We start from the raw sequence: 24,779 nt of genomic DNA, 5'->3' as shown, positions 1-24,779 counted from the left end.
TGCGGAACAAGGCCAGCAGCGCGTGTTCAATTCCCGTACCGGCCTCCCCGAACAGGCGCCGGAATGTGGTGACTAGGGGCTTTTCACAGTAACTTCACTGAAGCCTACTTGTGACGATAAGCAATTATTATTATTATTATTATTATGAATTCTCCCTCCGTGTACCCAAACAGGCGCCGGAGTGTGGCAACTAGGGGGTTTTCACAGTAACTTCATTGCAGTGATAATGTAAGCCTACTTGTGACAATAAAGATTATTATTATTCACCAGCAGGAGGGAAGTAGGGAGAGTAGAGATTGTGAGGAGTTGGAGAAAGGCCGAGGGAGCATAGGTCCGGGTGGTATTGGACGTGGAGGAGGGAAGATGATGATAAAACATCACCTCCCATTAAGTGAATGTCGAACTTTGAGGCAGCGGTTTTGAGGGAGTTGATGAAGGGGATGGGGGAGTATGAGTGAGAAGCTCTTGAGGCAGAGTGACTGAAGGTGCCGTGTCGGGGAGGGGTGAGGGGCACAGTCAATTTAACCAGAGCGACAAAGATTATTGCTTAGAAAACCTCTTACTCACCTGGTGGGGCTAAACTTTGCAGGAATCCTCACAATCCTGGATATGCTACGGGAGGACAAGTGTCGTGAGGTGCCCAGGATGTGTCCAGTGACGGTGATGAGGATCAGTGTTGCGAGGGTCAGTGTGATTGGAGTAAGGGTGATGTGGTCAGTACTGACAGGCCAAGGGTCAGTGTGATTGGGTCAGTGTTGAAAGGGCTCAGGGGGAGGATGGCAATGTGACAGAGGGGTCGGTGTGATTGGGTCAGTGTTGATGGGGGTCAGGGTGGATCAGTTTGATAGAAAGTGTTTGATAATGTACTGTACAAAAGGCTACTTGATAAGATAAGAGCCCATGGTTTTGGCGTAGTATATTAACATGGATAGAGGATTGGCTAACTGATAGAAGTTGGGATAGGAGGGGCATTTTCAGTATTGCAAAATGTAACCAGAGGTGTGCCACAGGGATCAGTGCTGGGCCACAATTATTTACAATATATATTAATAACTTGGACGAGGAAAGTTAATGTACTATTGGCAAGTTTGTGGATGACTCAAAAATCGGTGGCCACAAAAAGTCCACAGCTTAGGTGAGTGAGTAAAAACTTGGCAGATGGAATATAATGTAGGAAAATGTGAAGGTATGCACTTTGGTAGGTAGAATAAAGGAGCTGAATAGTAATCAAATGGAGAAAGACTGCAGAAATCTGCAGCGCAGAGGGAGCTGGGGGTCCTTGTCCATATGTAACAAAAAGTGCAAGTTCATCAGGTAATTGGGAAGGCAAATTGAATATTGGCTTTTATTTCAAAGGAAATGGGAGTATAAAAATAGGGGAGTCTTGCTAAAACTATACAAGGCATTAGTCAGACCACACCGGGAATACTGTGAACAGTTCTGATCCCCTTATCACAGGAAAGATGTACTGACATTGGAGACAGTCCAGAGAAGGTTCGCAAGGTTGATCCCTTGGGTAAGGAGGGATTTTATTATGATGAGAGGTTAAGTAGGTTGGGTGTGTACTCATTGGTGGTGAGAAGGTGACCTTATTAAGACATATAGGATTGCCAGGGGCTTGACAGGGTGGATGCTGAGAGGTTCTTTTCCGTTGTGGGAGAGTCTAGGGCCAGAGGGCATAATCTCCGAGTAAGGGCTCCGAGACAGAGGTGAGGAGGAATTTATTCTCTCAGGGGGTGTTAATCTGTGGAATTCTTTACCGCAGAGAGTCGTAGAGGCCGGATCATTAAGTACATTCAAGGCTGAGATAGACAGATTTTTAATTAGTCAGGGAATCGAGGGTTATGGGGTGAAGGCAGAAAACGAGTTCAGGATTGTCACAGCAGATCAGCCATGTTCTGATTAAATGGTGGAACAAACTCGATGGGCCGAATGGCATACTTCTGATCCAATGTCTTAAGGTCTCATCAGGGGTTGTTGTGATTGGATCCATGTTGATGGGGGTCCGGGTGGGTCAGCATGACTGATCAGGGGTCGGTGTGATTGGCTCCGTGTTGATGGGGTCAGTGCAGCAGATCAGAGGTCAGTGAGATTGGGTCAGTGTTGATGGGGTCAGGGTTCAGTGTGACAGATCAGGGGTCGGTATGATTGGGTCAGTGTTGATGGGGTCAGGGGTCAGTGTGATAGATCAGGGGTCAGTATGATTGGGTCAGTGTTGATGGGGTCAGTGTGATAGATCAGGCGTCAGTGTGATTGGGTCTGTGTTGATGGGGGTCAGGGGTCAGTGTGGCAGACCAGGGGTCGGTGTGATTGGATCCGTGTTGATGGAGTCAGGGGTCAGTGTGATGGATATGGGGTCGGAGTGATTGGGTCAGTGTTGACGGAGTCAGGGGTCAGTGTGACGGATATGGGGTCGGAGTGATTGGGTCAGTGTTGACGGAGTCAGGGATCAGTGTGTCAGATTGGAGGTCAGTGTTGACGGGGTCAGGGGTCAGTGTGTCAGATTGGCGGTTGGTGTGATTGGGTCAGTGTTCATGGGGTCAGGGGTCAGTGTGTGGGATGTTATTGATCAGTAAGATGGAGTTCAGAGATGTAATGAGATGATGGTGAAATCTTATCGATTGTAACCTGCCCTTATCTGTTCCAGGAATCCTGGAGTTTTTCCACCACCAACTCAAGGACATCATTGAGTATGCAGAACTGAAGACTGACGTGTTCCAAAGTCTCCGAGAGGTCGGCAATGCAATCCTTTTCTGCTTGCTCATCGAGCAAGCCTTGGTAAGCATTGAGAAAGGGCACAATTGGTGGAGAATCCCAGTGTCGCTCTTCCCAGGATGAGCGTGATAGCGTCATTCTCCTCCGATTGGACATATGACCCAGAGGATGGATCTGTTACTGTTCAATGTTGAAAGCCCTCCTGGTTCCAGAGACCAAAAGTGCTGCAAACATTACATATACGGGAGGCGTTTGAGATTTTAAGGATTGCTTTGAAGCATTGAGATGAGCCTGGAGCTAGAGAGGCTAACGAGGTAACTTCAGTCAGCGAGTTAGCGTTAGACAGATGGGCTTCGATGGTCTTGGAAGGATGGGAATATAGGAGGGATGGCAGGATGGGGAGTTAGGATACTATAGGAATGCGTTTTGACGGGAGGGTTATAGGGCTGGAGGAGTGGGGCTTGGAAAGGATTGTTGGGGTGTTATTAATTCTCCAAACCATTAAGAAGCCAGAGGCTGAAGCCATGGGGTTTTTCACTAATCAGCTCTGAAGCTGGTAGATAATGGTTGGTGAATTCCAAATATTATGATTCTGGGTTGAATCGATGTTGGTATTTGTTGGGTTTTTGCTGCTTTGTAAATTGAACGTGAATCCTGATCTCAGTGACTCCAGCTGGCCTTTCCCTTACTTTACAGTCTCAAGAAGAGGTTTGTGATTTGCTGCATGCAGCACCTTTCCAGAACATTCTACCCAGGGTCTACATCAAAGGTCAGCAGTTTCAAAGTAACATTGTGTGTCCATGACTGTGTGCCTGTAACTCCATGTGTGTGTGTGTGCATGTATGTGTACCTCCATGTGTGTGTGTGCTTGTATGTGTACCTCCATGTGTGTGTGTGTGTATGTATGTGTACCTCGGGCAGCACAGCGCAGTGGTTAGCACTTCTGCATCACGGCACCGAGGTCCCAGGTTCGAATCCTGGCCCTGGGTCACTGTCCGTGAGGAGTTTGCACATTCTCCCCAAGTCTTGCGTGGGTTTCACCCCCACAACCCAAAGATGTTCAGGGTAGGTGGATTGGCCACACTAAGTTGCCCCTTAATTGGAAAAACTGAATTGGGTACTAAATTTTTTTTTTTAAATGAATGTGTACCTCCATGTGTGTGTGCATGTATGTGCAATTCCATGTGTGTGTGTGCATGTATGTGCAACTCCATTGTGCGTGTATGCTTGTATGTGTACCTCCATGTGTGTGTGTGCATGTATGTGCAACTCCATGTGTGTGTGTGCATGTATGTGCACCTCCATGTGTGTGTGCATGTATGTGCACCTCCATGTGTGTGTGTGTGCATGTATGTGTACTTCCATGTGTGTGTGCACGTATGTATCTCCATGGGGGCAGTATTGAGCCTCTGTTCGCTGTCAGTGTAAACAACGACTCAGGCAAAACATGCCCCTAGAGTTGGGAAACAAGACTCTCGCTGGTGAAGTCTAATTTCCTGATTCTTCCTGTCCTCGCCGGTGATGTAACTGGGCGGGAACCTCGTTCCCCCAAATTTTAATACATTTAAATCAAATTAAAGAGCTTCCCAGCCACCTGATCACCTCTGCCTCACTGAATCACGTCGGTGAGGTTTACAACGGGGTATATACGAATGTAAATCTGTCAAGGAGAACCTGCCGGGGACGGCAAAGTAAGTATAGCGCCCGGGGGAGCGAGACATGCCCTGGCACTGCCCCTGGCACAGGTTGGCACAGCCCCGGACACAGGTGTGGGGCATTGCCAGGTTGGCAGTGCCAGGGATGGGTCCTCTGGGGAGTCCTATGGGGGGAGTGCGTGTGTGTTGGAGGGGAGCTGACCCTGTGAGGGCAGGGGGGGGGGGGAGATGGGGAATGCCCCTGATACTTGTGTGATGGGAGTGTAGGGGAGCAGAGCCCCCGATACTTCTGTGCTGGTGGGGCGGTGGAGGAGAAGAGCTTCCAATAGTTCTGTGGTGAGGGGAAGGGCGGGGGTCACCCCACTGCTTGTGGGGGGGGGGGGGTCCTCCGTGTCGCTGATCGGGGTGTCTTTCCAAGATGGCGTCCCGATGTCTGCGCAGCAAACCTTGCTGGCTCTATCAGGCTGCGCTCCACCGGAGTGACGGCAGAAACCAAGCCCCCTGACTGTCTGTGCATTGAGTGGCTGAAATCATCTGGAGCGATACAGGCCGGTTTTCCGTTAGAGCCTGACGCCCTGACAAACCCGAGTTGATGTTATAACTGGACGGAAGATTCCAGAATGGTACCCCGAGTCCGCTGACCGTAACATTTACATTTTTTGCTAAGAGTGGAGGAACAAGAGTCTCAGGACCTGTAATCAATTTTAACAACAAGAAAAAAAGTGTTTATTTCTCCCGTTGTCTGCGTGGGTCTCACCCCCGTAACCCAAAGATGTTTAAGGTAGGTGAATTGGCCAAACTAAATTGCTCTTTAATTTAATAAAAGGAATTGGCCATTTTAAATTCACTTTAAAAAAAAAAGATTTAAAAAAAAATTAAACATGAAAAAATTAGATTATTATATAATACTCCTTTACCCCCAATCTCCCCCCACCCCCACATCCCCATTTTAACAAATACATACAAAATTTATGATTAACATGGATTGCAAAGTACATTTTAAACTATAATGGTATCATTAACCACACTGATTGGCTGTGGTCAAATACACACTCCGCTTTGAATCCAAGTTAGTGTCTATGAATTTCTCCTCAGAATTGCCACGTGAGAGTTTCCGAACTCCAGTCCCAAAAATACTCTTGAAAATATCTCACAATCATGCTTTCCTTTAGCGGTTTGCATTCCAAAGTCCGGCCCAGATTTTCCAACAGACTCGGTTTAAAAAAGCTTTCACTCCACTTTTAACAATGAATCCAGCATCCAGATTTTGTCACTTCCCCTTTAGGATTTCTTTGTTTTGACTGTTGTACAAACTGTTGACAATTGCTTTAAGCTGGTGACTGTAACTTCTCTTTTTCATTCAGAACACTTTGTTTACTTCTCCCTCTGAATTTTCCTGAACAATACCTTGGTATCTGTTCTCTTAACTTTAGTCTTCTTTCGACATTCCTCATGTCCCAATTCCCAGGTTATCTGGTCTGTATCTGGTTAGAATGGCCGCAGTGCAGAAAGAGGTTATTCGGCCCATCGTGTCTGCACTGACCCTCTGAAAGAACACTCTACCCAAGCCCACTCCCCCACCCTAGCCTGTAACCCTGTGCATTGATCACGGCCAATCGCAGGAATGCTGAGAGGGAGAGTGACGAGGTTAACAAGAGCTGGTGATCACAGATACACGAGTCCGAGGATGGTCGCCACGCTTTGGACAATTTGGAAAGTGATATTGGGTCAGTGAATTTCTCATGCAGCCAGTGGTTCAGGAGAGAAATGATGTGGATCTGTATAGGTAAGCAGCCAATGAGAGATCGGTACAGATCCTGGTGAAAGATTGAACTGGAAGAGTGCCAGAAGACATGGGGAAAGTGGTGTGAAACTGAGTGTAATTTGGTGTTTTGTTAACAGAGGGCGAACGTTTGGAAGTCCGAATGAAACGCTTGGAAGCAAAATACGCTCCTCTCCACCTTGTTCCTTTAATTGAAAGACTGGGAACACCACAGGTAAGGGAGCGATTATCCTGTAGCATTGTGTTCCCTAAACCCACATTACACTCAATCATTTTCCTGAGTCGATACTGGCAGCGGTAGACTTCAAGAGACTCAGCCAGCGGGAGACACACTCGGTAGGAACCTCACCCCCCCCCCCCCCCCCCGTCAACCTCACTCAACGGGAGACACAGTGGGCACCTCATCCAATGGGAACTCACCAACGGGTGACTCGGCCAATGGGAGACTAGTCCAGCGGGAGACTCTCCCAGCGGGAATTTCACCCAGCGGATACATGACCTAGAAAGGACTTTCACCCAGCCGGTGACTTACCCAGCGTGAACCACACCCAGAAGGGACCTCACCCAGAGGGGAGCCTCGTCCAATAGGAATCTCAGCCAGTGGGAGCCTCACCCAATGGGACACTACCCAGCAGGAACCTTGCAGAATAGGACATATACCCAATGGAAACCCAGCCCAGCACCAGTCATGAGACAGTCCCTGGAATCTTCAGTATTGTGCCATGGTCAATCACTAGCGCATCAGATTTTGCCACAAGCTAACAGCAACAGTTTTGCAACGCTTGCCTGTGAGACCCACCGTCTGCTCTCTCGACTCTGTTCCCACTAAACTGCTAACCGCTCAACTCTTCCAGCTGGCCCCCACGCCAGCTGATATAGTTCACGGTTCTCTCCGCTTGGGTATCAGTCCTCACTCCTTCAAACCTGCCATCGTCACCAATCTCCTCAAACCCCTTGATGTCATCATCCTTGCAAACCTCCCTTTCCTCCCCACAGTCCATGGAAGTGCGGGCAGCACGGTAGTGTAATGGTTAGCACAATTGCTTCACAGCTCCAGGGTCCCAGGTTCGATTCCGGCTTGGGTCACTGTCTTTGCGGAGTCTGCACGTCCTCCCCGTGTGTGCGTGGGTTTCCTCTGGGTGCTCCGGTTTCCTCCCACAGTCCAAAGATGTGCAGGTTAGGTGGATTGACCATGATAAATTGCCCTTCGTGTCCAAAATTGCCCTTAGTGTTCGGTGGGGTTACTGGGTTATGGGGATAGGGTGGAGGTGTTGACCTAGGGTAGGGTGCTCTTTCCAATAGCCGGTGTAGACTCAATGGGCCGAATGGCCTCCTTCTGCACTATGCTACCATCCTTGCTGTCTCCTTCACGTGACTGGGTGTGAAAGTACGCCTTGATTTACATTACTGTGAAGCATCCTGAGACATTTGACTATGCTGAAGACCTTGTGTAATTGCAAATTGTTGTTCTTGTGGCCAGAACATAAGCTAACGTAACAGGTGGGACGGGGGGTTAGTTTCCGCAAAGACCCTTGATTACGGGCAAACTGCTCGCTGTTTGCCCTGCGGTGAAGCCAGATGGAGCCACGACCTGCACGCCCACGTTAATGAGATTTTCCTGGAAATCTCCTACCTTCCCGTAAGATTTGATGCTCGAGGACGCGGCTTGACCTCTGCCCTGTGAGACCCTTGCCCGAGCCGCGGCCTCGAGCATCACCAGCAGCCAAAGCAAGGTGACCAGCCGACAATGTCGGCCTCTGACGAGTTTCTTTCCTAAATAAAAATTGTTTTACCCCCCCAGAACTTTTCGCAGCGATGGAAAGACAATCTACCGGTCAGTGTAAGTAAACTCCATAAAACCTTTAGCTCATCGCAGCCGAGGTAGCCCCGGGGCTGGGGCAGCATCAGCCTTGGGGGTGGGGGAGGGTGGGAATTGGGGCCAATTACCCCAACCAGAATTAGGGTGTGTGGGACCCATACCCCAGTGAGAGTCAGTGTGTGTGGGACCCGTAGTCCAGTGAGAGTCAGTGTGTGTGGAGCCCGTACCCCAGTGAGAGTCAGTATGTGTGGAGCCCGTACCCCAGTGAGAGTCAGTGTGTGTGGAGCCCGTACCCCAGTGAGAGTCAGTGTGTGTGGGACCCATACCCAAGTGAGAGTCAGTATGTGTGGAGCCCATACCCCAGTGAGAGTCCGTGTGTGTGGAACCCGTACCCCAGTGAGAGTCAGTGTGTGTGAAACCTGTACCCCAGTGAGAGTCAGTGTGTGTGGAACTGTACCCCAATGAGAGTCAGTGTGTGTAGAACCCAGACCCCAGTGAGAGTCAGTGTGTGTGGAACCCGTACCCCAGTGAGAGTCAGTATGTGTGGAACCCGTACCCCAGTGAGTGTCAGTGTGTGTAGAACCCGTACCCCAGTGAGAGTCAGTATGTGTGGAGCCTGTACCCCAGTGAGAGTCGGTGTGTGTGGAACCCATACCCCAGTGAGGGTCAGTGTGTGTGGGACCCATACCCCAGTGAGAGTCAGTATGTGTGGAGCCCGTACCCCAGTGAGAGTCCGTGTGTGTAGAACCCAGAACCCAGTGAGAGTCAGTGTGTGGAACCCGTACCCCAGTGAGAGTCAGTGTGTGTGGAACCCAGACCCCAGTGAGAGTCAGTGTGTAGAACCCAGACCCCAGTGACAGTCAGTGTGTGTGGAACCCGTACCCCAGTGAGAGTCAGTATGTGTGGAGCCCGTACCCCAGTGAGAGTCCGTGTGTGTGGAACCCATACCCCAGTGAGGGTCAGTGTGTGTGGGACCCACACCCCAGTGAGAGTCAGTATGTGTGGAGCCCGTACCCCAGTGAGAGTCCGTGTGTGTGGAACCCGTACCCCAGTGAGAGTCAGTGTGTAGAACCCAGACCCCAGTGAGGTTCAGTGTGTGTGGAACCCGTACCCCAGTGAGAGTCCGTGTGTGTGGAACCTGTACCCCAGTGAGAGTCAGTGTGTGTGGAACCCGTACCCCAGTGAGAGTCAGTGTGTGTGGAACCCAGACCCCAGTGAGAGTCAGTGTGTGTGGAACCCGTACCCCAGTGAGAGTCGGTGTGTGTAGAACCCAGACCCCAGTGAGAGTCAGTGTGTGTGGAATCCATACCCCAGTGAGAGTCAGTGTGTGTGGAACCCGTACCCCAGTGAGAGTCAGTGTGTGTGGAACCCGTACCCCAGTGAGAGTCAGTGTGTGTGGGACCCGTACTCCAGTGAGAGTCAGTATGTGTGGAGCCCATACCCCAGTGAGAGTCCGTGTGTGTGGAACCCGTACCCCAGTGAGAGTCAGTGTGTGTGAAACCTGTACCCCAGTGAGAGTCAGTGTGTGTGGAACTGTACCCCAGTGAGAGTCAGTGTGTGTAGAACCCAGACCCCAGTGAGAGTCAGTGTGTGTGGAACCCGTACCCCAGTGAGAGTCAGTATGTGTGGAACCCGTACCCCAGTGAGTGTCAGTGTGTGTAGAACCCGGACCCCAGTGAGAGTCAGTATGTGTGGAGCCTGTACCCCAGTGAGAGTCGGTGTGTGTGGAACCCATACCCCAGTGAGGGTCAGTGTGTGTGGGACCCATACCCCAGTGAGAGTCAGTATGTGTGGAGCCCGTACCCCAGTGAGAGTCCGTGTGTGTAGAACCCAGACCCCAGTGAGAGTCAGTGTGTGGAACCCGTACCCCAGTGAGAGTCAGTGTGTGTGGAACCCAGACCCCAGTGAGAGTCAGTGTGTAGAACCCAGACCCCAGTGACAGTCAGTGTGTGTGGAACCCGTACCCCAGTGAGAGTCAGTATGTGTGGAGCCCGTACCCCAGTGAGAGTCCGTGTGTGTGGAACCCATACCCCAGTGAGGGTCAGTGTGTGTGGGACCCACACCCCAGTGAGAGTCAGTATGTGTGGAGCCCGTACCCCAGTGAGAGTCCGTGTGTGTGGAACCCGTACCCCAGTGAGAGTCAGTGTGTAGAACCCAGACCCCAGTGAGGTTCAGTGTGTGTGGAACCCGTACCCCAGTGAGAGTCCGTGTGTGTGGAACCTGTACCCCAGTGAGAGTCAGTGTGTGTGGAACCCGTACCCCAGTGAGAGTCAGTGTGTGTGGAACCCAGACCCCAGTGAGAGTCAGTGTGTGTGGAACCCGTACCCCAGTGAGAGTCGGTGTGTGTAGAACCCAGACCCCAGTGAGAGTCAGTGTGTGTGGAATCCATACCCCAGTGAGAGTCAGTGTGTGTGGAACCCGTACCCCAGTGAGAGTCAGTGTGTGTGGAACCCGTACCCCAGTGAGAGTCAGTGTGTGTGGAACCCGTACCCCAGTGAGAGTCAGTATGTGTGGAACCCGTACCCCAGTGAGTGTCAGTGTGTGTAGAACCCGTACCCCAGTGAGAGTCAGTATGTGTGGAGCCAGTACCCCAGTGAGAGTCGGTGTGTGTGGAACCCATACCCCAGTGAGGGTCAGTGTGTGTGGGACCCATACCCCAGTGAGAGTCAGTATGTGTGGAGCCCGTACCCCAGTGAGAGTCCGTGTGTGTAGAACCCAGACCCCAGCGAGAGTCAGTGTGTGTGGAACCCGTACCCCAGTGAGAGTCAGTGTGTGTGGAATCCAGACCCCAGTGAGAGTCAGTGTGTAGAACCCAGACCCCAGTGACAGTCAGTGTGTGTGGAACCCGTACCCCAGTGAGAGTCAGTATGTGTGGAGCCCGTACCCCAGTGAGAGTCCGTGTGTGTGGAACCCATACCCCAGTGAGGGTCAGTGTGTGTGGGACCCATACCCCAGTGAGAGTCAGTATGTGTGGAGCCCGTACCCCAGTGAGAGTCCGTGTGTGTGGAACCCATACCCCAGTGAGAGTCAGTGTGTAGAACCCAGACCCCAGTGAGGGTCAGTGTGTGTGGAACCCGTACCCCAGTGAGAGTCAGTGTGTGTGGAACCTGTACCCCAGTGAGAGTCAGTGTGTGTGGAACCCGTACCCCAGTGAGAGTCAGTGTGTGTGGAACCCAGACCCCAGTGAGTCAGTGTGTGTGGAACCCGTACCCCAGTGAGAGTCAGTGTGTGTAGAACCCAGACCCCAGTGAGAGTCAGTGTGTGTGGAATCCATACCCCAGTGAGAGTCCGTGTGTGTGGAACCCGTACCACAGTGAGAGTCAGTGTGTGTGGAGCCCGTACCCCAGTGAGAGTCAGTGTGTGTGGAACCCGTACCCCAGTGAGGGTCAGAGTGTGTGGAACCCGTACCCCAGTGAGAGTCTGTGTGTGTGGAACCCGTATCCCAATGAGAGTCAGTGTGTGTGGAACCCATACCCCAGTGAGAGTCAGTGTGTGTGGAACCCGTACCCCAGTGAGAGTCAGTGTGTGGAACCCGTACCCCAGTGAGAGTCAGTGTGTGTGTAACACAGACCCCAGTGAGAGTCAGTGTGCATGGAACCCGTACCCCAGTGAGAGTCAGTGTGTGTGGAACCCGTACCCCAGTGAGAGTCAGTGTGTGTGGAACCCAGACCCCAGTGAGAGTCAGTGTGTGTGGAACCCGTACCCCAGTGAGAGTCAGTATGTGTGGAACCCGTACCCCAGTGAGTGTCAGTGTGTGTAGAACCCGTACCCCAGTGAGAGTCAGTATGTGTGGAGCCTGTACCCCAGTGAGAGTCGGTGTGTGTGGAACCCATACCCCAGTGAGGGTCAGTGTGTGTGGGACCCATACCCCAGTGAGAGTCAGTATGTGTGGAGCCCGTACCCCAGTGAGAGTCCGTGTGTGTAGAACCCAGACCCCAGTGAGAGTCAGTGTGTAGAACCCAGACCCCAGTGACAGTCAGTGTGTGTGGAACCCGTACCCCAGTGAGAGTCAGTATGTGTGGAGCCCGTACCCCAGTGAGAGTCCGTGTGTGTGGAACCCATACCCCAGTGAGGGTCAGTGTGTGTGGGACCCACACCCCAGTGAGAGTCAGTATGTGTGGAGCCCGTACCCCAGTGAGAGTCCGTGTGTGTGGAACCCGTACCCCAGTGAGAGTCAGTGTGTAGAACCCAGACCCCAGTGAGGTTCAGTGTGTGTGGAACCCGTACCCCAGTGAGAGTCAGTGTGTGTGGAACCTGTACCCCAGTGAGAGTCAGTGTGTGTGAAACCTGTACCCCAGTGAGAGTCAGTGTGTGTGGAACTGTACCCCAGTGAGAGTCAGTGTGTGTAGAACCCAGACCCCAGTGAGAGTCAGTGTGTGTGGAACCCGTACCCCAGTGAGAGTCAGTATGTGTGGAACCCGTACCCCAGTGAGTGTCAGTGTGTGTAGAACCCGTACCCCAGTGAGAGTCAGTATGTGTGGAGCCTGTACCCCAGTGAGAGTCGGTGTGTGTGGAACCCATACCCCAGTGAGGGTCAGTGTGTGTGGGACCCATACCCCAGTGAGAGTCAGTATGTGTGGAGCCCGTACCCCAGTGAGAGTCCGTGTGTGTAGAACCCAGACCCCAGTGAGAGTCAGTGTGTGGAACCCGTACCCCAGTGAGAGTCAGTGTGTGTGGAACCCAGACCCCAGTGAGAGTCAGTGTGTAGAACCCAGACCCCAGTGACAGTCAGTGTGTGTGGAACCCGTACCCCAGTGAGAGTCAGTATGTGTGGAGCCCGTACCCCAGTGAGAGTCCGTGTGTGTGGAACCCATACCCCAGTGAGGGTCAGTGTGTGTGGGACCCACACCCCAGTGAGAGTCAGTATGTGTGGAGCCCGTACCCCAGTGAGAGTCCGTGTGTGTGGAACCCGTACCCCAGTGAGAGTCAGTGTGTAGAACCCAGACCCCAGTGAGGTTCAGTGTGTGTGGAACCCGTACCCCAGTGAGAGTCCGTGTGTGTGGAACCTGTACCCCAGTGAGAGTCAGTGTGTGTGGAACCCGTACCCCAGTGAGAGTCAGTGTGTGTGGAACCCAGACCCCAGTGAGAGTCAGTGTGTGTGGAACCCGTACCCCAGTGAGAGTCGGTGTGTGTAGAACCCAGACCCCAGTGAGAGTCAGTGTGTGTGGAATCCATACCCCAGTGAGAGTCAGTGTGTGTGGAACCCGTACCCCAGTGAGAGTCAGTGTGTGTGGAACCCGTACCCCAGTGAGAGTCAGTGTGTGTGGAACCCGTACCCCAGTGAGAGTCAGTGTGTGTGGGACCCGTACTCCAGTGAGAGTCAGTATGTGTGGAGCCCATACCCCAGTGAGAGTCCGTGTGTGTGGAACCCGTACCCCAGTGAGAGTCAGTGTGTGTGAAACCTGTACCCCAGTGAGAGTCAGTGTGTGTGGAACTGTACCCCAGTGAGAGTCAGTGTGTGTAGAACCCAGACCCCAGTGAGAGTCAGTGTGTGTGGAACCCGTACCCCAGTGAGAGTCAGTATGTGTGGAACCCGGACCCCAGTGAGTGTCAGTGTGTGTAGAACCCGGACCCCAGTGAGAGTCAGTATGTGTGGAGCCTGTACCCCAGTGAGAGTCGGTGTGTGTGGAACCCATACCCCAGTGAGGGTCAGTGTGTGTGGGACCCATACCCCAGTGAGAGTCAGTATGTGTGGAGCCCGTACCCCAGTGAGAGTCCGTGTGTGTAGAACCCAGACCCCAGTGAGAGTCAGTGTGTGGAACCCGTACCCCAGTGAGAGTCAGTGTGTGTGGAACCCAGACCCCAGTGAGAGTCAGTGTGTAGAACCCAGACCCCAGTGACAGTCAGTGTGTGTGGAACCCGTACCCCAGTGAGAGTCAGTATGTGTGGAGCCCGTACCCCAGTGAGAGTCCGTGTGTGTGGAACCCATACCCCAGTGAGGGTCAGTGTGTGTGGGACCCACACCCCAGTGAGAGTCAGTATGTGTGGAGCCCGTACCCCAGTGAGAGTCCGTGTGTGTGGAACCCGTACCCCAGTGAGAGTCAGTGTGTAGAACCCAGACCCCAGTGAGGTTCAGTGTGTGTGGAACCCGTACCCCAGTGAGAGTCCGTGTGTGTGGAACCTGTACCCCAGTGAGAGTCAGTGTGTGTGGAACCCGTACCCCAGTGAGAGTCAGTGTGTGTGGAACCCAGACCCCAGTGAGAGTCAGTGTGTGTGGAACCCGTACCCCAGTGAGAGTCGGTGTGTGTAGAACCCAGACCCCAGTGAGAGTCAGTGTGTGTGGAATCCATACCCCAGTGAGAGTCAGTGTGTGTGGAACCCGTACCCCAGTGAGAGTCAGTGTGTGTGGAACCCGTACCCCAGTGAGAGTCAGTGTGTGTGGAACCCGTACCCCAGTGAGAGTCAGTATGTGTGGAACCCGTACCCCAGTGAGTGTCAGTGTGTGTAGAACCCGTACCCCAGTGAGAGTCAGTATGTGTGGAGCCTGTACCCCAGTGAGAGTCGGTGTGTGTGGAACCCATACCCCAGTGAGGGTCAGTGTGTGTGGGACCCATACCCCAGTGAGAGTCAGTATGTGTGGAGCCCGTACCCCAGTGAGAGTCCGTGTGTGTAGAACCCAGACCCCAGCGAGAGTCAGTGTGTGTGGAACCCGTACCCCAGTGAGAGTCAGTGTGTGTGGAATCCAGACCCCAGTGAGAGTCAGTGTGTAGAACCCAGACCCCAGTGACAGTCAGTGTGTGTGGAACCCGTACCCCAGTGAGAGTCAGTATGTGTGGAGCCCGTACCCCAGTGAGAGTCCGTGTGTGTGGAACCCATACCCCAGTGAGGGTCAGTGTGTGTGGGACCCATACCCCAGTGAGAGTCAGTATGTGTGGAGCCCGTACCCCAGTGAGAGTCCGTGTGTGTGGAACCCATACCCCAGTGAGAGTCAGTGTGTAGAACCCAGACCCCAGTGAGGGTCAGTGTGTGTGGAACCCGTACCCCAGTGAGAGTCAGTGTGTGTGGAACCTGTACCCCAGTGAGAGTCAGTGTGTGTGGAACCCGTACCCCAGTGAGAGTCAGTGTGTGTGGAACCCAGACCCCAGTGAGAGTCAGTGTGTGTGGAACCCGTACCCCAGTGAGAGTCAGTGTGTGTAGAACCCAGACCCCAGTGAGAGTCAGTGTGTGTGGAACCCGTACCACAGTGAGAGTCAGTGTGTGTGGAGCCCGTACCCCAGTGAGAGTCAGTGTGTGTGGAACCCGTACCCCAGTGAGGGTCAGAGTGTGTGGAACCCGTACCCCAGTGAGAGTCTGTGTGTGTGGAACCCGTATCCCAATGAGAGTCAGTGTGTGTGGAACCCATACCCCAGTGAGAGTCAGTGTGTGTGGAACCCGTACCCCAGTGAGAGTCAGTGTGTGGAACCCGTACCCCAGTGAGAGTCAGTGTGTGTGTAACACAGACCCCAGTGAGAGTCAGTGTGCATGGAACCCGTACCCCAGTGAGAGTCAGTGTGTGTGGAACCCGTACCCCAGTGAGAGTCAGTATGTGTGGAACCCGTACCCCAGTGAGTGTCAGTGTGTGTAGAACCCGTACCCCAGTGAGAGTCAGTATGTGTGGAGCCTCTACCCCAGTGAGAGTCGGTGTGTGTGGAACCCATACCCCAGTGAGGGTCAGTGTGTGTGGGACCCATACCCCAGTGAGAGTCAGTATGTGTGGAGCCCGTACCCCAGTGAGAGTCCGTGTGTGTAGAACCCAGACCCCAGTGAGAGTCAGTGTGTAGAACCCAGACCCCAGTGACAGTCAGTGTGTGTGGAACCCGTACCCCAGTGAGAGTCAGTATGTGTGGAGCCCGTACCCCAGTGAGAGTCCGTGTGTGTGGAACCCATACCCCAGTGAGGGTCAGTGTGTGTGGGACCCACACCCCAGTGAGAGTCAGTTTGTGTGGAGCCCGTACCCCAGTGAGAGTCCGTGTGTGTGGAACCCGTACCCCAGTGAGAGTCAGTGTGTAGAACCCAGACCCCAGTGAGGTTCAGTGTGTGTGGAACCCGTACCCCAGTGAGAGTCAGTGTGTGTGGAACCTGTACCCCAGTGAGAGTCAGTGTGTGTGGAACCCGTACCCCAGTGAGAGTCAGTGTGTGTGGAACTCAGACCCCAGTGAGAGTCAGTGTGTGTGGAACCCGTACCCCAGTGAGAGTCGGTGTGTGTAGAACCCAGACCCCAGTGAGAGTCAGTGTGTGTGGAATCCATACCCCAGTGAGAGTCAGTGTGTGTGGAACCCGTACCCCAGTGAGAGTCAGTGTGTGTGGAACCCGTACCCCAGTGAGAGTCAGTGTGTGTGGAACCCGTACCCCAGTGAGAGTCAGTATGTGTAGAACCCGTACCCCAGTGAGAGTCAGTATGTGTGGAGCCTGTACCCCAGTGAGAGTCGGTGTGTGTGGAACCCATATCCCAGTGAGGGTCAGTGTGTGTGGGACCCATACCCCAGTGAGAGTCAGTATGTGTGGAGCCCGTACCCCAGTGAGAGTCCGTGTGTGTAGAACCCAGACCCCAGTGAGAGTCAGTGTGTGTGGAACCCGTACCCCAGTGAGAGTCAGTGTGTGTGGAATCCAGACCCCAGTGAGAGTCAGTGTGTAGAACCCAGACCCCAGTGACAGTCAGTGTGTGTGGAACCCGTACCCCAGTGAGAGTCAGTATGTGTGGAGCCCGTACCCCAGTGAGAGTCCGTGTGTGTGGAACCCATACCCCAGTGAGGGTCAGTGTGTGTGGGACCCATACCCCAGTGAGAGTCAGTATGTGTGGAGCCCGTACCCCAGTGAGAGTCCGTGTGTGTGGAACCCATACCCCAGTGAGAGTCAGTGTGTAGAACCCAGACCCCAGTGAGGGTCAGTGTGTGTGGAACCCGTACCCCAGTGAGAGTCAGTGTGTGTGGAACCTGTACCCCAGTGAGAGTCAGTGTGTGTGGAACCCGTACCCCAGTGAGAGTCAGTGTGTGTGGAACCCAGACCCCAGTGAGAGTCAGTGTGTGTGGAACCCGTACCCCAGTGAGAGTCAGTGTGTGTAGAACCCAGACCCCAGTGAGAGTCAGTGTGTGTGGAATCCATACCCCAGTGAGAGTCCGTGTGTGTGGAACCCGTACCACAGTGAGAGTCAGTGTGTGTGGAGCCCGTACCCCAGTGAGAGTCAGTGTGTGTGGAACCCGTACCCCAGTGAGGGTCAGAGTGTGTGGAACCCGTAACTCAGTGAGAGTCTGTGTGTGTGGAACCCGTATCCCAATGAGAGTCAGTGTGTGTGGAACCCATACCCCAGTGAGAGTCAGTGTGTGTGGAACCCGTACCCCAGTGAGAGTCAGTGTGTGGAACCCGTACCCCAGTGAGAGTCAGTGTGTGTGTAACCCAGACCCCAGTGAGAGTCAGTGTGCATGGAACCCGTACCCCAGTGAGAGTCAGTGTGTGTGGAACCCGTACCCCAGTGAGAGTCAGTGTGTGTGGAACCCAGACCCCAGTGAGAGTCAGTGTGTGTGGAATCCGTACCCCAGTGAGAGTCAGTGTGTGGAACCCTTACCACAGTAAGAGTCAGTATGTGTGGAACCCGTACCCCAGTGAGAGTCAGTGTGTGTGAAACCCGTACCCCAGTGAGAGTCAGTGTGTGTGGAACCCGTACCCCAGTGAGAGTCAGTGTGTGGAACCCGTACCCCAGTGAGAGTCAGTGTGTGTGGAACCCGTACCCCAGTGAGAGTCAGTGTGTGTGAAACCCGTACCCCAGTGAGAGTCAGTGTGTGTGGAACCCGTACCCCAGTGAGAGTCAGTGTGTGTGGAACCCGTACCCCAGTGAGAGTCAGTGTGAGTGGAACCCGTACCCCAGTGAGAGTCACTGTGTGTGGAACCCGTACCCCAGTGAGAGTCACTGTGTGTGGGACCTGTACCCCAGTGAGAGTCAGTGTGTGTGGAACCTGTACCCCAGTGAGAGTCAGTGTGTGTGGAACCCGTACCCCAGTGAGAGTCAGTGTGTGTGGAACCCAGACCCCAGTGAGAGTCAGTGTGTGTGGAACCCGTACCCCAGTGAGAGTCAGTGTGTGTAGAACCCAGACCCCATTGAGAGTCAGTGTGTGTGGAATCCATACCCCAGTGAGAGTCCGTGTGTGTGGAACCCGTACCACAGTGAGAGTCAGTGTGTGTGGAGCCCGTACCCCAGTGAGAGTCAGTGTGTGTGGAACCCGTACCCCAGTGAGGGTCAGAGTGTGTGGAACCCGTAACTCAGTGAGAGTCTGTGTGTGTGGAACCCGTATCCCAATGAGAGTCAGTGTGTGTGGAACCCATACCCCAGTGAGAGTCAGTGTGTGTGGAACCCGTACCCCAGTGAGAGTCAGTGTGTGGAACCCGTACCCCAGTGAGAGTCAGTGTGTGTGTAACCCAGACCCCAGTGAGAGTCAGTGTGCATGGAACCCGTACCCCAGTGAGAGTCAGTGTGTGTGGAACCCGTACCCCAGTGAGAGTCAGTGTGTGTGGAACCCAGACCCCAGTGAGAGTCAGTGTGTGTGGAATCCGTACCCCAGTGAGAGTCAGTGTGTGGAACCCTTACCACAGTAAGAGTCAGTATGTGTGGAACCCGTACCCCAGTGAGAGTCAGTGTGTGTGAAACCCGTACCCCAGTGAGAGTCAGTGTGTGTGGAACCCGTACCCCAGTGAGAGTCAGTGTGTGGAACCCGTACCCCAGTGAGAGTCAGTGTGTGTGGAACCCGTACCCCAGTGAGAGTCAGTGTGTGTGGAACCCGTACCCCAGTGAGAGTCAGTGTGTGTGGAACCCGTACCCCAGTGAGAGTCAGTATGTGTGGAACCCGTACCCCAGTGAGTGTCAGTGTGTGTAGAACCCGTACCCCAGTGAGAGTCAGTATGTGTGGAGCCTGTACCCCAGTGAGAGTCGGTGTGTGTGGAACCCATACCCCAGTGAGGGTCAGTGTGTGTGGGACCCATACCCCAGTGAGAGTCAGTATGTGTGGAGCCCGTACCCCAGTGAGAGTCCGTGTGTGTAGAACCCAGACCCCAGCGAGAGTCAGTGTGTGTGGAACCCGTACCCCAGTGAGAGTCAGTGTGTGTGGAATCCAGACCCCAGTGAGAGTCAGTGTGTAGAACCCAGACCCCAGTGACAGTCAGTGTGTGTGGAACCCGTACCCCAGTGAGAGTCAGTATGTGTGGAGCCCGTACCCCAGTGAGAGTCCGTGTGTGTGGAACCCATACCCCAGTGAGGGTCAGTGTGTGTGGGACCCATACCCCAGTGAGAGTCAGTATGTGTGGAGCCCGTACCCCAGTGAGAGTCCGTGTGTGTGGAACCCATACCCCAGTGAGAGTCAGTGTGTAGAACCCAGACCCCAGTGAGGGTCAGTGTGTGTGGAACCCGTACCCCAGTGAGAGTCAGTGTGTGTGGAACCTGTACCCCAGTGAGAGTCAGTGTGTGTGGAACCCGTACCCCAGTGAGAGTCAGTGTGTGTGGAACCCAGACCCCAGTGAGAGTCAGTGTGTGTGGAACCCGTACCCCAGTGAGAGTCAGTGTGTGTAGAACCCAGACCCCAGTGAGAGTCAGTGTGTGTGGAACCCGTACCACAGTGAGAGTCAGTGTGTGTGGAGCCCGTACCCCAGTGAGAGTCAGTGTGTGTGGAACCCGTACCCCAGTGAGGGTCAGAGTGTGTGGAACCCGTACCCCAGTGAGAGTCTGTGTGTGTGGAACCCGTATCCCAATGAGAGTCAGTGTGTGTGGAACCCATACCCCAGTGAGAGTCAGTGTGTGTGGAACCCGTACCCCAGTGAGAATCAGTGTGTGGAACCCGTACCCCAGTGAGAGTCAGTGTGTGTGTAACACAGACCCCAGTGAGAGTCAGTGTGCATGGAACCCGTACCCCAATGAGAGTCAGTGTGTGTGGAACCCGTACCCCAGTGAGAGTCAGTATGTGTGGAACCCGTACCCCAGTGAGTGTCAGTGTGTGTAGAACCCGTACCCCAGTGAGAGTCAGTATGTGTGGAGCCTCTACCCCAGTGAGAGTCGGTGTGTGTGGAACCCATACCCCAGTGAGGGTCAGTGTGTGTGGGACCCATACCCCAGTGAGAGTCAGTATGTGTGGAGCCCGTACCCCAGTGAGAGTCCGTGTGTGTAGAACCCAGACCCCAGTGAGAGTCAGTGTGTAGAACCCAGACCCCAGTGACAGTCAGTGTGTGTGGAACCCGTACCCCAGTGAGAGTCAGTATGTGTGGAGCCCGTACCCCAGTGAGAGTCCGTGTGTGTGGAACCCATACCCCAGTGAGGGTCAGTGTGTGTGGGACCCACACCCCAGTGAGAGTCAGTATGTGTGGAGCCCGTACCCCAGTGAGAGTCCGTGTGTGTGGAACCCGTACCCCAGTGAGAGTCAGTGTGTAGAACCCAGACCCCAGTGAGGTTCAGTGTGTGTGGAACCCGTACCCCAGTGAGAGTCAGTGTGTGTGGAACCTGTACCCCAGTGAGAGTCAGTGTGTGTGGAACCCGTACCCCAGTGAGAGTCAGTGTGTGTGGAACTCAGACCCCAGTGAGAGTCAGTGTGTGTGGAACCCGTACCCCAGTGAGAGTCGGTGTGTGTAGAACCCAGACCCCAGTGAGAGTCAGTGTGTGTGGAATCCATACCCCAGTGAGAGTCAGTGTGTGTGGAACCCGTACCCCAGTGAGAGTCAGTGTGTGTGGAACCCGTACCCCAGTGAGAGTCAGTGTGTGTGGAACCCGTACCCCAGTGAGAGTCAGTATGTGTAGAACCCGTACCCCAGTGAGAGTCAGTATGTGTGGAGCCTGTACCCCAGTGAGAGTCGGTGTGTGTGGAACCCATATCCCAGTGAGGGTCAGTGTGTGTGGGACCCATACCCCAGTGAGAGTCAGTATGTGTGGAGCCCGTACCCCAGTGAGAGTCCGTGTGTGTAGAACCCAGACCCCAGTGAGAGTCAGTGTGTGTGGAACCCGTACCCCAGTGAGAGTCAGTGTGTGTGGAATCCAGACCCCAGTGAGAGTCAGTGTGTAGAACCCAGACCCCAGTGACAGTCAGTGTGTGTGGAACCCGTACCCCAGTGAGAGTCAGTATGTGTGGAGCCCGTACCCCAGTGAGAGTCCGTGTGTGTGGAACCCATACCCCAGTGAGGGTCAGTGTGTGTGGGACCCATACCCCAGTGAGAGTCAGTATGTGTGGAGCCCGTACCCCAGTGAGAGTCCGTGTGTGTGGAACCCATACCCCAGTGAGAGTCAGTGTGTAGAACCCAGACCCCAGTGAGGGTCAGTGTGTGTGGAACCCGTACCCCAGTGAGAGTCAGTGTGTGTGGAACCTGTACCCCAGTGAGAGTCAGTGTGTGTGGAACCCGTACCCCAGTGAGAGTCAGTGTGTGTGGAACCCAGACCCCAGTGAGAGTCAGTGTGTGTGGAACCCGTACCCCAGTGAGAGTCAGTGTGTGTAGAACCCAGACCCCAGTGAGAGTCAGTGTGTGTGGAATCCATACCCCAGTGAGAGTCCGTGTGTGTGGAACCCGTACCACAGTGAGAGTCAGTGTGTGTGGAGCCCGTACCCCAGTGAGAGTCAGTGTGTGTGGAACCCGTACCCCAGTGAGGGTCAGAGTGTGTGGAACCCGTAACTCAGTGAGAGTCTGTGTGTGTGGAACCCGTATCCCAATGAGAGTCAGTGTGTGTGGAACCCATACCCCAGTGAGAGTCAGTGTGTGTGGAACCCGTACCCCAGTGAGAGTCAGTGTGTGGAACCCGTACCCCAGTGAGAGTCAGTGTGTGTGTAACCCAGACCCCAGTGAGAGTCAGTGTGCATGGAACCCGTACCCCAGTGAGAGTCAGTGTGTGTGGAACCCGTACCCCAGTGAGAGTCAGTGTGTGTGGAACCCAGACCCCAGTGAGAGTCAGTGTGTGTGGAATCCGTACCCCAGTGAGAGTCAGTGTGTGGAACCCTTACCACAGTAAGAGTCAGTATGTGTGGAACCCGTACCCCAGTGAGAGTCAGTGTGTGTGAAACCCGTACCCCAGTGAGAGTCAGTGTGTGTGGAACCCGTACCCCAGTGAGAGTCAGTGTGTGGAACCCGTACCCCAGTGAGAGTCAGTGTGTGTGGAACCCGTACCCCAGTGAGAGTCAGTGTGTGTGAAACCCGTACCCCAGTGAGAGTCAGTGTGTGTGGAACCCGTACCCCAGTGAGAGTCAGTGTGTGTGGAACCCGTACCCCAGTGAGAGTCAGTGTGAGTGGAACCCGTACCCCAGTGAGAGTCACTGTGTGTGGAACCCGTACCCCAGTGAGAGTCACTGTGTGTGGGACCTGTACCCCAGTGAGAGTCGGTGTGTGTGGGACCTGTACCCTAGTGAGATATTGAGAGAAAATGAAGGACGGAAGGGGGTGGGGGTGAGGAAGACGGGACCTTGGGAAAGCTGATTTGGAGGGAACCTGCTGCCTTGCATTGGGCTTGTGTGCCAGCTGTACTGAAGGGGTAACAATATTTTAACAGTTGTGAGTGAGGTGTAGTATGGGTGTCTGAGCCTTTGTACTGATACAGAGAGTAGGGGGGAGTGGGAAATGCTGCTGTTCCCAGCTGCACTCAGCAGATGAGCTAAAGAAGTTGATCTAAACGAGGAAGGCATTTGTTTAACTGCGTTGTGTAGAAGTAATCGGGCCGATTGTGTGGTGCTGGTTTAGAATATTTTGCAGCCTGCTTGCTGGAGCTAGTTTCTAGCCGTGTTACCTGTGTTCATGTTGTGTGTCCGTGTCTGCAGCAAATAGCGATTGCCCGTGAAGGGGACCTTCTCACCAAGGAGCGCCTGTGCTGCGGGCTGTCCATGTTTGAGGTGATCCTGACCCGCATTCGGAACTACCTGCAGGACCCGGTGTGGAAGGGGCCTCCCGCGACAAATGGTGTCATGCATGTCGACGAGTGCGTGGAGTTCCATCGGCTGTGGAGCGCGATGCAGTTCGTTTACTGCATCCCCGTGGGGACGAATGAGTTCACGGCGGAGTAAGTGTCGGGTCGCCAAGTGTGAACTGGCAGGAGGGAGGGAGGCAGAACCCAGAGCGCAATAGAGCAACCGGGTGCACGTGATGCGCCGGCACCTATGTACTTGCTGATGCACACTGGCACAAATGGACATGTAAGAATACAAATTGTTACAGGAGTAAAAGATCGGGCCTGCTCCGCCATTCAATAACATCACGGCTGAACGTGGACTCCACTTTCCTTCCCGCTCCCCGTATCCCTTAATTCCCGAGACACCACAAATCTGTCCATCCCAGTCAGTTCAGCGATGGAGCATCCCCATCCCTCTGGGGTAGAGAATTCCAAACATTCACAACTCTTCGAGAGAAGTAATTGCTCTTCATCTGAGTCTCAAATGATCGGCTCCTTACCCTCAGACTGTGGCCGTGTTTGAGATTCCCCGACCAGTGGGAACAATCTCCCAAACCCCTACCAACGTCCACCCTACCAAACCCCTTCAGAATCTTCCACCTTTCAATGAGGTCGTCTCCCATTCTCTGAAACACCAGAGGATATAAACCCACTTTACCCTCTCATCGTAGAGACAATCCCCTCATTGCCGTGACCAGTCTCAAATCATAGAATCCTGACAGTGCCATTCGGCCCATCAAGTCTGCACCAACCCTCTGAAAGAGCACCCTACTCCTCCACCCCCGGCCCCGTAACCCCAAAACACCTTTGGACACTCGAGGGCAATTTATCATGGTTAATCCACCTAACCCGTAGATCTGTGGGAGGAGACCGGAGCACCTCGAGAAAACCCACACAGACTCGGGGAGAACGTTCGAATTCCACACAGTCAGTCACCAGGGATCGGAATTAAACCCGGGTCCCTGCCTCTGTGAGGCAGCAGTGCTAACCACTGTACCGCCGCGCCGCACTCGTGAACCTTCTCTGCACCGCCTCCAAGGTAGATATGTCCTACCTTCAATGTGGAGACCACATGTACTGCAGCCATTCTGGAAGATCGCCACCTTCTCAATAAATTATGGTCTAGTCAACAACACCCAAATCCCAAGAATGAATAAAATAAAATCACTCAGTACTCCACAAGAAGCCTGCCAAAACCCTGTATAACTGCAGCAAAACATCTTTATTGCTATATTCCAATTCCCTTGCAATAAAGGCCAACATGCCTTTATTCCTTTTTAAATCTTTTTTTATATAAAGTACCCAATTATTATTTTTTTCCCCAATTCAGCGTGGCCAATCCACCTACCCTGCACATCTTTGGGTTGTGGGGGTGAACCCCACGGAGACACGGGGAGAATGTGCAAACTCCACAGTGACCCGGGGCCAGAATTCGAACCCGGGTCCTCAGCGCCGCAGTCCCAGTGCTAACCACTGTGCCAGGCGTGCAATTGGCCTTCTTGATTGCTTGCTGCAGCTGTGTGCTAACACACTGGCGCCTGGCCTGTGCACACTGACCTGCCGCCATACACATTCACCCCACTAGGTGTCACCAAACCACAATCAGGAGCTGGAGGGAAGGGCACTTTGTCCACTAGGCCTGGTCCCTGGAATATCCTGTCAGGCCTCAGTTCCTCACAAATTACTGCATTTACTGACCCCTCACCCCCACACCCTCATCTCAGTGTTGCTGTCTGAACATAGTTAAAATGCCAATGAAAAAAATTAATTTACAATTGGAATTTGGTAGCAGGGTCAGCATTTATTACCCAGGGGATTTGGTAGCAGAGGCAGCATTTATTACCCAGGGGATTTGGTAGCAGGACCAGCATTTATTACCCACGGGATTTGGTGGCAGAGCCAGCATTTATTACCCACGGGATTTGGTAGCAGGGT

At 53.6% G+C, this 24,779-nt stretch overlaps 1 protein-coding gene across 1 annotated transcript in view; it reads left to right on the top strand.

Moving 5' to 3' along the window:
• The window catches only part of cyfip2 (cytoplasmic FMR1 interacting protein 2), a 183,725-nt gene that overhangs the window by 147,147 nt on the left and 11,799 nt on the right, over positions 1 to 24,779 (top strand). Inside the window, exons 25-28 of the mRNA XM_072512939.1 lie at positions 2,648 to 2,778; positions 3,412 to 3,484; positions 6,273 to 6,367; positions 22,717 to 22,955. Coding sequence (XP_072369040.1) covers positions 2,648 to 2,778; positions 3,412 to 3,484; positions 6,273 to 6,367; positions 22,717 to 22,955 — 538 coding nt within the window. The remainder of the gene's footprint in view (positions 1 to 2,647; positions 2,779 to 3,411; positions 3,485 to 6,272; positions 6,368 to 22,716; positions 22,956 to 24,779) is intronic.

The sequence above is a fragment of the Scyliorhinus torazame genome, chromosome 7, assembly GCF_047496885.1.
Source record: "Scyliorhinus torazame isolate Kashiwa2021f chromosome 7, sScyTor2.1, whole genome shotgun sequence".
NCBI lineage: Eukaryota > Metazoa > Chordata > Chondrichthyes > Carcharhiniformes > Scyliorhinidae > Scyliorhinus > Scyliorhinus torazame.
The sequence above is the reverse complement of the archived record's forward strand: the minus strand, read 5'-3'. Positions and strand labels throughout refer to the sequence as shown.